A 13,706-nucleotide genomic window follows, 5' to 3' on the forward strand; every position below is an offset into this window, starting at 1 on the left:
ATGTATATGAGATATAATTTTTTTTTTGTTTTGTTTTTTGTTGGTATAATTCAAAGTTTAGTGCTTGGTAGAAAGTCTTAACAAATATTTACAAAGTCATTGAGTTAAAAAGAACCTGGTTTGACTCGTGTAGAAAACAAGTGAAAGGATTCATGTTTTCTGCAGGTTTTGGACGGTATGCTTGCTCAGTATGGTGCAGTCGAGAGCTGTGAACAAGGTAAATCATCAGGTCAGACTTGTTGCATTTATTGCTTTTAATGTAATTAGCATTTCCTTAAAAATGTGTTGTTGAACATACATTTTAAACTAATTATTGCATTCAATTGTGTATTTTTACATTGCAAACAATATTATATTTTTTGTTTAACCTCAGCTTTTTTTAATTGAAAACAAATTTTTTGCATTTAAGGCCTTCAATTTTATTTTCTTACCACTTTGCTTCCTTTATCTCTCAAAGCACAAAAGAACATTTTAATACTAACAAATTAATTTTTTCCACCTATCCTATTCACACATTTTAAAGTTTGCAGCAAGTTCACAATTTTCATTCAGTTTTCCAGCCTGTATTTTGGTCTCAAGTTAGGAATGCAGCTGCTGTCATGCCTCTGTAACTTCTACAGGCTGTGGCTGTTGTATAATAAATGTCTACAAGGCCTAAAACCAATCAGACCTTTGCATAGTTGCAGTCTAGGGTTGGTAAGAAAAGTCATTTTAAAGATAATGGGTGATTGTAATCGGCATTTTTAGCCTGAAAATTTGCAGACAAAATGAGCAGAAATATTTTAGATTCTCAACAAATGAGTCATTGCACTGTTACGATGTATATAAAATTAAAGATTTCATTGTGCGAAGAACAAGGCCATAAATCTAAGCGGTCACCTGTGAGCTGTAATCTAAAAAAATTTGGGCTGCAAAAAAAAAAAAAAAAAATTCATTTATAGCTTATTTGATCAGATGGGCAAGGGATTGCTTTGGTAAACCTGATTTAACTGTTGCATTGTGTACTTAGTTCACAAATGTCACTTGAAACTTTATTGATCAAACAGCTTGTAGCTTTGGCTCTCTGGGCACTTGAGGATTTATCAGTAAGATTTTGTGGTGTAACAAATAAATATCCCAGATCTGTTTGTTGGAAGAAAATGACTCCTTGTGCTTAGTTTCCTACTTGTTCTTTATTGTAATGTCAACCTGAAATTCATATTTTTTTTAGCATTTTTTTAGTGGTGCCGATTTATCGGTCCCAATTTTCTTAATTTTGGGAGATCGGCCAATACATGAGAAACCGATTTTAACCAATTTTTATTTTTATTTTTTTAGTTTTAACAACTGAACTTTATTTATATTTCAGAGCTCTATCTCATGGCCCGTTAAAACAAGTTTGTATTGTTTCTAGGATATTGTTCAAGATACGTTTTTCCATAAAATAATTTTGGACAATTGAAGGTGCATTGTGACCTTATAACACCTGACAGTGTTGCTTTAAAAAAACAAAATCAGAATCAGCAGGTCAGACTTTGTAGAAACTGGTGATCGGCCAGAAAACTGCAGTCAGTGTACCCCTAGCATTTTTAGTTCCTGCCATGTAAAAAGTCTAACCAGCAATTTGAGTACTCTGGTCCTGCATGAGCAAAAGTATATAAATGATTTGACGCTAATTAAAGTTAAGGAACATGAAATGTTTTGAGGTCATACTGTGTGCATTTATTTCAAAAAGTGTTTTCCCCTTTAATGCTAAACCAGCTAATTTTCATTTATAAATGAGTTTTGAGTATGCATAAACGCTCTGTTTGTTCTTTCTTAGTAAACACCGACACAGAAACAGCAGTAGTCAATGTTCGATATGCGTCTAAGGACCAGGCAAGGCTGTGAGTATCAAGTTTGTCTCCAAGTTTTTGATTTCAGTGTGCTTTATTTACAGTTTTTGGCTATTGTCATTGTAGCATAGCACATGACTTTTGTTTTATCGTTGGTTTTTTGTTAGAAATTTACCAGTTTTTCTGTTGATCCATTCTAAGTGAATTCAGTGTTCAGTGACAACTGAAGGGGGAGGGGTGCTTGTTTAGTGCATTGTATAGGAAAGGGTTTAATTTAACCATTGGGTGCCCCCTGGTGTACATAACTCAAATTACATTAGTTTAAGGGTACATTTCTTTTACAGAAAAACAGATTAGGAGGAATATGTCAAGATGGGAATGCAACATTGAGGTCAGTGAATGTTTACAGTGAGTTAAAATGTCTTTCCTCAGTGCAATGGAGAAGCTGAATGGATCTATGATGGAGAACTATGCCTTGAAGGTATCCTATATCCCAGATGAGACGGCTACACCAGAAGGTTCTACAACAGGAGGCAGGAGAACTTTTAATGCCCGTGGTCCTCCTCGTTCGGGTTCTCCTGGCCTGGGTGCACGGCCCAAAGTGCAGTCTGACATCCCTCTGCGCATGCTGGTGCCCACGCAGTTTGTAGGGGCAATCATTGGCAAGGAGGGCGCCACTATCCGCAACATCACCAAACAGACTCACTCAAAGTACGTACATGGAGGTCAGGAAATCAACTGAATGCTCGTTTAAAACGCTGTTTTTTCCTCGTCATTTTAAGATCTGCTGATTGGTCACTTTTGTTTTTCATTTTATTTTTGTAACAGAATTGACATCCATAGGAAAGAGAATGCAGGTGCTGCAGAAAAACCCATCACAATTCATTCCACCCCTGAAGGCTGCTCGAACGCTTGCAGAACCATCATGGAGATCATGCAGAAGGAAGCTGTCGACACAAAGTTGTGAGTTCGTGCTGAAACGTTAAACGTGCCGTTTGCTTCAGTTACTTTGGTTTTCACTCTGATACTTGTGAAATTCTATGATGCCATTTTTTCCATTTTATCCATCTTGTACAGCACTGAGGAGATCCCACTGAAGATTCTTGCGCACAACAACTTTGTAGGACGGCTAATAGGGAAAGAAGGACGCAACCTGAAGAAAATTGAGGAGGACACAGGGACCAAGATCACAATCTCACCGTAAGCCACTCAATGGAACATTTTCTCCCTTTTACGTAGCAAGTTCTAAAAGTGGCAATTTTATTTAATTTTGTTTGGTGCAGTCTCCAGGATCTCACTCTGTACAACCCAGAGCGGACCATCACGTTGAAGGGCTCCATCGAAGCATGCTCAAGTGCTGAGCAGGAGGTGATGAAGAAAATCAGGGAATCGTATGAAAGTGACATGGCTGCTATGAATGTAAGCATCTCCAGAACTCACCACTGTAGTATTTTATATATTTGTTTGAGTAGATGTTTGTTGGGCTACAAGGAGCAGAGGTCCCAAAGGTGCAGGACTTCAAGGAATTGGGGTCCACTGTTCAGGAAAACGGGGAGTGTGATAAAGAGGTGAAGAAGAGAGTCCAGGCAGGATGGAGTGATGGAGAAACGTTTCAGGCGTGATTTGTGACAAAAAGGTGTCCGCAAAGGTCAAAGACAAGACAGTGGTGAGACCATCTATGTTGTATGGTCTGGAGACAGAGGCATGGACAAAAAGACAGGAGACAGAACTGGAAGTGTCAGAAATTAAGATGTAGAGGTTCTCCTTAGGAGTGACAAAGATGGAGAAAGATTAGGAATGAGATCATCAGAGGTACAGTACAGGTTGAACAACTGGGAGATAAAGTTAGAGAGGACACACTGAGATGTTTGGGATATGTCCAGAGGAGGGACAGTGGTTTGGACATGTCCAGAAGAGGAACAGTGGTTTGGACATGTCCAGAGGAGGGACAGTGGGTATATTGGTAGAAGGATGTTAGAAATGCAGCTGCCAGGACAAAGACAAAGAGGAGGCATTTGGATGAAGTTAGAGAGGACGTGGAGGTAGTTGAAAAAGCTGAAAGAAGATTTGTGTAGATGTTTGTAAAAGTGACATTTATCAAATCAAACCAGATGACTTGACACCAGTAAGGAAGTAATAACTAATATCTTGTCCTTCGTTTATCGTGGGTTACATTCCGGATCTCCAAACACACACAATAAGTGAAAAACCACGAAGTAGGAACGTTATATTTATTTTAATATTTAGATATTTTAAGACTTTAGAACCCCTTCCCACATTCTTACATTGTTCTAAACTCTTAAACCTACATCATTTTAACAACATATGTATTAGGGTTGGGCGATATCTCAATATTTTTTAAATATTGATACAAGTTCATATGCGATATGAATTGAGACTATCGATATAAAACAATTGACTACATAGTTATAATTATACTTGAAAATCTGCCTGTTTTTCTCCCAGTCTGCGACTTCACATAGCCCCCCAATACAAACCCAGCCCCTCACCCACTCCCCCGCCTCCTGCTGTGTAAAACTGTCTCCCACTGTGAGCAAGCTAGATGCATATGCAGATATGGATTCAATGATTCTTAGTCATTCTCATCACATGTGGTACATGAGGTGGAACGAAACTATGTACACAGGGTCCCAGTTGCATCCAACAATAATACAAATTGTAAAGAAAAACAGTAAGATCCTACATGAATTGTCACAATAGATCTTTGGTGACTCGCAGTGGAGCCACTCTGGTGACATGAGCTATGTTTACATGTGCAAAATTCTTTGACCGGATTGAAATGTTTTCAGATTAAATAATTCAAATGTACATGGGCACAAACTGTTCATGATGAGCGTTTACATGCAGCAGGCTTTGTTCTGAACAGAAGTACTGACATGTGCAGAGTGGTAAACTCTCCGTAAAAAAACACAGAAGAAGAAGTTCTACTTCTGGTTTTCTTCTGGGATGAACATAAACGAATCTGAGCGCCCAAAATGGACCCGCAACAGGTTTTAATGACGTTGGAGACGTTACTGCACTCCATGACTGAGCTACATGTGATACAGATCATTTTGAGCTCTTTCAAGTTTCTAGCAGAAATGTTGTCACTCACCGACCAGTTTTACTTCCCCGACATGCTAATATTATTAGCATCTATCCAGGTGGATATGTGTGAGGTAGACGGTCGCACATGTGCAGTCAGGTCAGTTTTCCTCAATCTGAATAAAATTAACAGATTGTGTTTACATGTGCACCGTTTGGATTATGAGTCGGCATAAACCACCCGTCTCATTCTGATTACAAATTCATTCGGATCGAGCTGAATCGAAAAAGATTAATCCAAATGGGGCGTTTACATGACACCTTTTTATTCTGAATGGCCGTTTAATCCGATTACTTGTGTCCACGTAAACAAGGATGTAAATTCCTGATGGGTGTGAAAATAACTGGGTAGCTGCTACAAAGGACATGTTTGGTGGTCTCCAGGAAATTAACTGGTTTAGAGCTGCAAGGTATAATGGTTGTCTTTCTATTTAAGAACACGAAGACAAATATCTGGCTTATCAAGGTGATTTTATTTGCTGTGTTCTTCTGGTATTTACACACAGCAGTAACCAGTAAAGCAAAAACAGAAGCTCAAACAGCAAGGCTCCCGTCAGTGTCGGGAGAGCAAATTCCAGTGGATGGCACTTGACACAGAGCGGTGTGTTCAGTAGCATCGGAACAGCCACGGTGCATTCAAGAGCATAGGAACCATGAAGTTCAGAAAAACAAGCCATAACCAAACAGAACCGAGCTCAGTAAACAAGCCAACTACACAACAATGTGGGTTTTCTATCAGCTTTAATAAAGGTTATTAAAAGTTGAATGAATTTACTTCATTAGAATCAGACTTTTTATTAGAATCAGACTTTTTAAAGAGCAAGTCAGCCTGTCATTATGTTTGCTCTGTATGTGTTCTGTTTAAATTTTAAGTGCACAGTTGTGGTTTTGGTTTGTTATGGAGGAAAAACTTGATTTTATTTTTTTCGACATTTATTTTGTACAGTTAGTTTTTTAATAAAGGTGCCTATGTGACATTTAGGACTAAGCTTTAACTCAGAAATATATTTTCTTACTTAATGGAAAGAGAAAAAAAATGTATGTATGTGTGTATGTATATGTATGTATGTATGTATGTGTGTATAAATGTGTATGTATGTATAAATGTGTATGTATGTATGTGTATGTATGTGTATTAGGGTTGTACATCTCTGTGTGATAGACGATTCGATTCGCATCTAGATACAAAGGTTACGATTCCATTCAAAAACGATTTATTTTAAAAACAGCAATTTGATTCGATTCGATACAGTGGAAGAGCGATTCGGTTCGATTCGATTCAACTTTATATAATTCTACAGTTTAACATTTGTTGAATGTAGACAAATATTTCATTATGAACAAAAAGGGCCATTTCTATAAATGTGACATTCTTACATTATTTTTAAATTTGTAAAAGTCTACATATATCATATCTAAAATTGTGCAGTAAGGCACTGGCAAAAATAAAGTAAAAAGCCGAACAACAGAATCACATGTCAAATGTGTTTATTTTTAGACATGCACCTAAAAAGACCAGCTAACAGAACATTTATTTGTTTGATGGGATCAATATAAAATGAGAAAATAAAGAAAAATTATAAAATGCACAAATGATTACAGCAGCATGTAATTAAAAAAATATGAATAAGCTACAGTAAGCACAAAGCACCTGTGCAATAACCTGTCACATACTCTGCGTAGTTTGGTAGTTATGTGCAATATATATCATGTGCATTTTAGCTTATATTACATTACTACCTTGAAATACTTATTCACACAAATTCATTCTGCTTCACTGTAAAAATTCTACAGTGTTGTTTACCATTTTTCTCTTCAGAAACTTTGTAAATATTATAATTAATTTTTCACTTTTTGGTAGTTTATTTTGTACCCTTATTGCATGCTTTAGTATTTCTTGTTTGCTTGTTTTTTGTTTTTTAACAAGTCAAATCGGTTCTTCTCATCCTGAACATTTCATTGTGTTAACCTTGCTTATGACAAATAAACACAACTTGAACTTGAACTTAATAATACAAAAACATAATGCAAGAACAGTACGCCTAACAACAGCAGCACGAACATGAGTTTGTGTGAGCAGGTGGGCACAGATTAATATAACATCATGTCATTTAAATGGCAGCATGAGATCAGATCAGCAGCATGGATAATCAGCAGCACATATCAACAGTCAAAGTGCCGATTACATGTATAAAAGAAATCAAAGTGCAGCTTTCTGACCTGGTGAGGTAGTCTAAACAAAAGTAATGTCCTGCATTTCTACATTCACGTCAGGTTCAATCTGAACTCAAACACAGTGAAGTAGTTCACTTCCTTATGTTTGTATGTTTACCTATATTTTTATTCATCATAATCACTGTCCTCATCTTTTTTTTGCAGCAGATTTTTCTTAAGGAAAATCAGCTGATCCACATGCTCATGTTTGAGTAGACTGCGTTTTGTGGAAACAATATCTCCTGCAGTGCTGAAAACTCTCAGATGCCACACTGGTGGCCGGTATGCACAGATACATTTTAGCCATAGATGACAGCAGTGGCAAGTCCTGTTGCTCTTTCCACCACTGTAGTGTTTTTTTTTTCAGGGGCAAAGGATCACGCTCTCTGTACCTCTTGACTTCTTCATTGGCCTGGTCCCTCACAGATCTAGATGCCGTCCTTACTTGAAAGTCTTCTCCCAACAGCTGGTCCAGGCTGACATGTTCTTCTTTTTACAAGGAGGTTTATCATCTGAAATAGAAAACAAGTACCTTATATTACTTGCTATGTTTGCCATGAAGTTTTTTAATTGACTACCATTTTATGTATAAATCTTCATTTGATGTTCAGAATTTATTTATGTAAGGACTCGTGTACATATGTAAAATATGTATCAATATCATCATCATTATTATTTAACTCTTTCTTTGCATGCAGATCCTCTCATTATAGTGAATGTGTTTTATACTGATACTATGACTGCAGCACAAGTTTAAGACAAAGTCTTCTCGTTCTTGATCACAAGTTATAAAACACACAAACCTTTATGCTCATCTTGGGTCTGGGGTCCATCAATGCAGACGACCGGATCTCCATTTGCAGGTTCACTCTGACATGGATCAGTCTGCACTGGACCTCTCTGAACTGAAGCCCCCGTTACCTAGAAATAAAACATGAAATTACATTTAGTGTACAGTATGGTTAAATGCAGTGTAAAGAATCAAATAAACAGTAGTCAGAATAAATCTAATGACAGCAACAAAACACAGCAGACTAACTGAATGTACTGTAATATGTATTTTGGCAGTGTGTTGGGGGATTTACCTTGTGATGCAGGGATGCTGCTTCTGCTGATATGCTTGTGAATGTCCTCTCTGCATCATGGTTACTGAGGAAGGGCAGGGACTTAAAACTGGGGTCCAGAGCTGCTGCAGTGTGGAAGAGATCTTCAAGGCCTGTGTAGCGTTTCTCCAAGTCATTCTTGAATGCCTGCTTCATCTCTCTGATTAACACTGAGTCTTCATCTGATGGTTCAAAGTTCTTTTTAAGCTTTGCTTTTACAGGAAGAATCATTGAGAGTGTGGGTCGCTTGTCTTCAGACATGCTGGTAGTCACAAGTTTGACCGGCGCCATCAGTTTGACAATGTCTTCAATGTCGCAGAAGTCTTTGTCCTTGAGAGTACTCACCTCTTCTCCTTTTCTGAGGTCCCTGGACATGAGTGCTGCAGAAATCGCAGGATGTTGCTCAAAAAAGCGTTCAAGCTTGTCATGGGAGCTATTCCACCGTGTAGATACATCTTGGATGAGTTTGTGGGAAGGCAAGGCTAGTTGTTTCTGTTTCTCTTGAAGGATTTCTGCTGCCCTCACACTACCATGAAAAAAGGCAACGGCTTTCCTCACTCTCCCCAGCAACCTTGCTACTGTGTCAACTTTAAAGGCTTTCTGTGTGGCGAGATTAATAGTGTGTGCAAAGCACATGAGGTGAGGGGTCATCTCTGCTTCCACTCCAGCTAATACCATGTTTGTGGCATTGTCTGTCACCAGGGCTGGATCTTTATCAAGAAGGTTCCAGTCAACACATGCCTGTTTTAGCAGAGCACCAATGTTTTTCCCAGTGTGGGATCCTTTGAATGCCCTGGTTTGCAACACATGCACATTTAACTTCCAGTCTGGAGAGATGTAGTGGACAGTGATGGTCACATAAGACTCAGTGGAGCATGACGTCCAGGCATCGGTTGTAACAGCAACTCGCTCTGCATGTGCCAATTCTTTTTCAACTTGGCTCTTCACTTGGGCATACAATGCTGGCATGCATGTGTTTGTGATATGCTGCCGGGACGGAATCTTATATCTGGGCTCTAACGTATGAATCAAATCATGAAATCCTTCCCCCTCCACTATATTGTACGGCCATAAGCCCTTAGCTATGAAACGGGTTATTGATGCCGTTATATCCTTAGCTCGTGATGAACTGTCGCCGAGTTGCCCGTAAAATTTAGTGATAACGTTACCCGTCGCTCTCTGTGTGGCAGCTGCCTGCTCCTGCTCGATGTTATGGGGCTTGAGAAGTTCGCCATACTCCCCTCTGTGTTTTCTCGTTGCATGTTGATTAAGGTTTGTTGTGCTACCAGTGTACTTCAGAGGTGCTCTGCATAGCTTACAAATAGAGTGGTTTTTGTCGAGTTTTCCATCCTTCTTGTAAAACCCGAAAACGTTGTATTGAAAATCTTTCTCGGTGACCCGCTAACGCTGCTACTATTTACATTCATTCTCGTTGTCTTGGTGAGCTACGGAGCATGCGTGAGAATAGCTTCGCGGGCATTTCCGACTCTCGTGTTGTTTTATAAACGCACTGTCAACCGAGCTAGTCTCGCGATACCCGGTTCATGTCTCTTCAACCGGTTCATCTCAGCATTTGTGGCTGGTTGCTGTCGATTTATACGGCTGCTACCGACACAACCATATCGCTAGCTTGTCAAACCGGATATCCGGTCGTATCGGTTTATCTATAACAACCCTAATGTGTATGTATGTGTATATATATGTGTGGATGTGTGTATATATGTGTATATATTGTATATATGTATGTATTTTAGTTAGTTAGTATTTCGCTATTGATCTTTTTTTTCTATTTCATGTTCCAGAATTGCACCGCTCAAGGTGGCTGCATGTTGAAGCAGTTCTGTTACTTTCATTCTGAGATTTTGCTTTTGGAAACTTTAATTCCTCTTTTTCTGGATGTAAATCACTTTATTTTTTTTTATGGTTGTTTCCTCTGGTATCGGATGCTGTGCAGCTGGAAGGATTTTTACTGAAACTTTTTTTAGTTTTGGACATTTGTTATGATGTGTAACCATGGCAACAAGGCAGTTTTCTGCAACCAACAGCAGCTGATTAAGGGTGCATTCACACCAGCCCTGTTTAGTCCGCTTTAATCAAACTCTTAGCTCGTTTTCCTAGAAAGTCCGGTTCATTTAGGGAGGTGTGAACGCACCATCGAACACTGTCACGGAACAAAAAGGCGAACTCTGGCCTGGGCTAAAACCTAGGTCTCGGTCCGGTAGAAGCGAACTCCAGCGCGGTTCGAGTACAGTGTGAATGTAAACAGACCGAGCCCCACTCCGCAGGGTAAACAAACACACATTTCTCTGATCTTTATATGGAGCCGTCAGCTGCCTTGTGTGGAAATCCAATATTCTCCACTTTTTTAGATTTTTCTACCTGGATTATTGAGCATGCGTCAGAATATTCTCCGTGGTCTTCTGTCTCATCTTCTGCTCATGCTGAGTCCATTTTTGAAAAATGACAAAATATAACTCCTAAAACTGCTAAAACTTGATGCCACCTCGTTTTTATTTTTATTTACAGAAGAAGAAGATGCGTCTTCAGAGGTTTTTGTGTCATTTCTTCCAGTAGTTCTTGGTGCAGCGCCCCAACAGGCGAGCGCTCAACAGGTTGACTCGACTGCACAGTGCAGTGTGAATGCAAACGCACCAGCTCAAATGTAAACAAAAGGTCATGAATATTGGTCCCGAACCGAGTCTACCGGACTATCTGGTGTGAAAATGACATAACATCACAAAAGCTCAAATAATATCTCAACTACAGCCCCAAATCTCAAATGAGTTGAAAGGATGTTCTGTGGATGCAGTCTCATCTACCTGCCAGCTGTGCTCAAGTGCCTGACCACTGAGATCCTGGAACTAGCGGGAAACACGGCTCATGACATCGTAAGGACAGGATCGTCCCTCGGCACCTACATTTGGCTGTCCGCAGCAATGAGGAGCTCAGCAGATTGCTGGGAGGAGTGGCCATCGCTCTGGGAGGAGTTCTGCCCGGGGGAACCGAGAGGCCAGCAGAGTCTGGGTGGACAGATCAGACGGCATCTGCAGCCAGTTTCTTAGGATCCACTGTGGGATGGACCTTTACAAGAGATACTTCCTGCCTACAGCCATCAGTATCTATAACATATCTTAATGAAATGAGGATAACGAGTTACGACAAAAAATAATTTCCCTTTGGGATTAATAAAGTATTTTTTAATTTGAATTGAATCTTAAAATATCGAGAGATTTATTCTGGTCCATATCGCCCAGCCCTAATACATATATTTACTGCACAGTAGCTACATACTGCAAAATTTTATATGGGTACTAACCAGCCTTGGTCCAGTTCTGATCGGCGCTCTGCAGCCCTTGAGCACCAAGATGCTTTTCGAGAAAGCCGGTCCTTCGGATAGCCAGCACAAAACCACACAATGGTCCCCATAGAGTCCAAATCTGGATGAAAAATGTCCCAGTGAGCTCCGGAGAAAACACAGCACCTCAAAGCAACACCTCCCCCCTCAAGAGGCCTCATGGGCCGGCAAGCAGCACTCGGAATGACAGATGAGACCGGAAGTCCGGTTCTGGTCCAATTCCCGGTTGGTTCCGTACGGCTCTCTGCATCCACTGAGCTCCGAAGTCACTATGAATAAGGGATTAATTTTTTTCGGATTGGCTCAAAACTTTCTCTCCATTTCAGTAGAAAGCAACGGCTGGAAGCATTGTTGGGGCTTCTGGGTAGTGCACTGTTGGCTTCTGGGTAATATAGTCCTTTTGGCCATGCAGTGTAGGTTTATTGAGAGAAAACTACAAAATGGCAATGCCTGTCCGAAGTATTTTTTCATAGTTAATTTTCTATAGTATACCGTACTGTCCCAATCACGTGAGTGATTATTAAAGGTCGACAATCGTGTCGTGTACAATCCCATTTTTTTTTTATTTATATTTTTGTTTACAATCTTACTTTGATAAACTGTGAAAGAGCGAGTCCGCAAAAGTCAAACTGTGAAGTAGCAAGGAACCAATTTAAAAAGCAACTTTGTAGTAACGGCAGCATTAAATATTTTAGATCTTCATGCACATACACACAATGGGACCACAATTCATTTTTTTTTTCTTATTGGTCTCTAAAGTCAAGGTGATGTTGCGCTGTGATTTATGGTCATTGATATTGGCTGGTTCAATTACAAATGACTCTTGTATTAATGAATATGTTGGATTTTTTTCATTTGGCAGCTCCAGTCCAACCTCATTCCAGGCTTGAATCTCAACGCTTTGGGTTTGTTCCCTAGTGGAGTACCAGGCATGGGTCCTTCTATGTCCAGCGTCCCACCCCCTGGAGCCCTCGGTGGATGTTCCTTTGGCGTAAGTGTCAGCCTTTGTTGCATATGATAAAGTGGCTTGTCTCATTATGATACCAAAGAACAAGACTTGACTGTTATTTAGTTGGTTGCCTTCTTGGGTAAGCATGGTTCAAACCATAAAACAAACTGAGCAGTCTTGAGTCTCAGTTTTGTTTCCTTTTTCCTCTAGTGCAGTCCTTATGGGGGTGAGGGGCCACTTTGGGCTTCTTTGCTGTCTGTGAGCAGTCAGCCCCTTGCTGTAAGTCACCCATCCTGAAGTGCTTTGCACGGCTTGTGGCTGCTCGCTGCGGGATAAAGGGTTCGGGTTTGCTGCGATGTTCTCTTCTAGACGAACACTAAGGTTTTGGTAGATTTGATCCGTTCAGATGCATTGAGGGGACGCAAAATAATTTTGAAAATTTATCAACGGGCCAACTTTGTGACTGCATCTAAGTGTAAGACGGGTTCCTTTTGAATATGGGGATTGCCAATTCAAAATTCAAAAATGGCCACCATAATTTACATGTAAACCTGCCACTCGTATCTTTGAGGAAACTATGCTTTCTAGTTTCTACATTGCTTAAAGGTATAGTTCCCTCAAATGAATGGGGTGGCTGGTGTGGTAGCTGATTAATCTTTTGGTGTCCAAGGCCACCATTGGCCACCCCCTGGCTCCGCCATTGCACCTTGTGGTGAATAAAATTGCTTCCTTTGCTCGCCAGGATGTCTGTGCTACCAAACTTTGATTACATCATGTGTCAGATTAAAAACTACAATATGTAGTATATATATATATATAAATAATAAATTATTTTTTCTGAAAGGCAAGATGGGACACATGCCTAACTTTTTGATGTGCTGTGTTGAAATCTTAGTCATTTGATCTAACTTAGTTGGAGCGTAACAAGACACGCTGTTGGCTCCATGGACTGTGGCTTGTGTCTGAAAAGGGTAATTGTTTGTCAACCTTAAATTAGGAGTGCACCGATAAATCGTCCCCGATTTCCTTAATTTTGGGAAATCGGAAATTGGCCGATACTTGCACGAGAAACCGATTTTTACAGATTTGTTGTTGTTGTTGTTGTTGTTGTTGTTGTTGTTGTTGTTGTTGTTGTTGTTGTTGTTGTTGTTGTTGTTGTTGTTGTT

General features: G+C 39.8%; 1 protein-coding gene across 1 annotated transcript in view; it reads left to right on the forward strand.

The window, feature by feature from the left end:
• The window catches only part of igf2bp3 (insulin-like growth factor 2 mRNA binding protein 3), a 32,602-nt gene that overhangs the window by 8,086 nt on the left and 10,810 nt on the right, over nucleotides 1–13,706 (forward strand). Inside the window, exons 4-10 of the mRNA XM_037693279.1 lie at nucleotides 166–217; nucleotides 1,802–1,865; nucleotides 2,247–2,525; nucleotides 2,643–2,777; nucleotides 2,892–3,014; nucleotides 3,098–3,233; nucleotides 12,454–12,582. Of these exons, the coding sequence (XP_037549207.1) occupies nucleotides 166–217; nucleotides 1,802–1,865; nucleotides 2,247–2,525; nucleotides 2,643–2,777; nucleotides 2,892–3,014; nucleotides 3,098–3,233; nucleotides 12,454–12,582 (918 nt within the window). The remainder of the gene's footprint in view (nucleotides 1–165; nucleotides 218–1,801; nucleotides 1,866–2,246; nucleotides 2,526–2,642; nucleotides 2,778–2,891; nucleotides 3,015–3,097; nucleotides 3,234–12,453; nucleotides 12,583–13,706) is intronic.

This window comes from Nematolebias whitei, chromosome 19 (genome assembly GCF_014905685.2).
Source record: "Nematolebias whitei isolate Nwh7 chromosome 19, NemWhi1, whole genome shotgun sequence".
Classification (NCBI taxonomy): domain Eukaryota; kingdom Metazoa; phylum Chordata; class Actinopteri; order Cyprinodontiformes; family Rivulidae; genus Nematolebias; species Nematolebias whitei.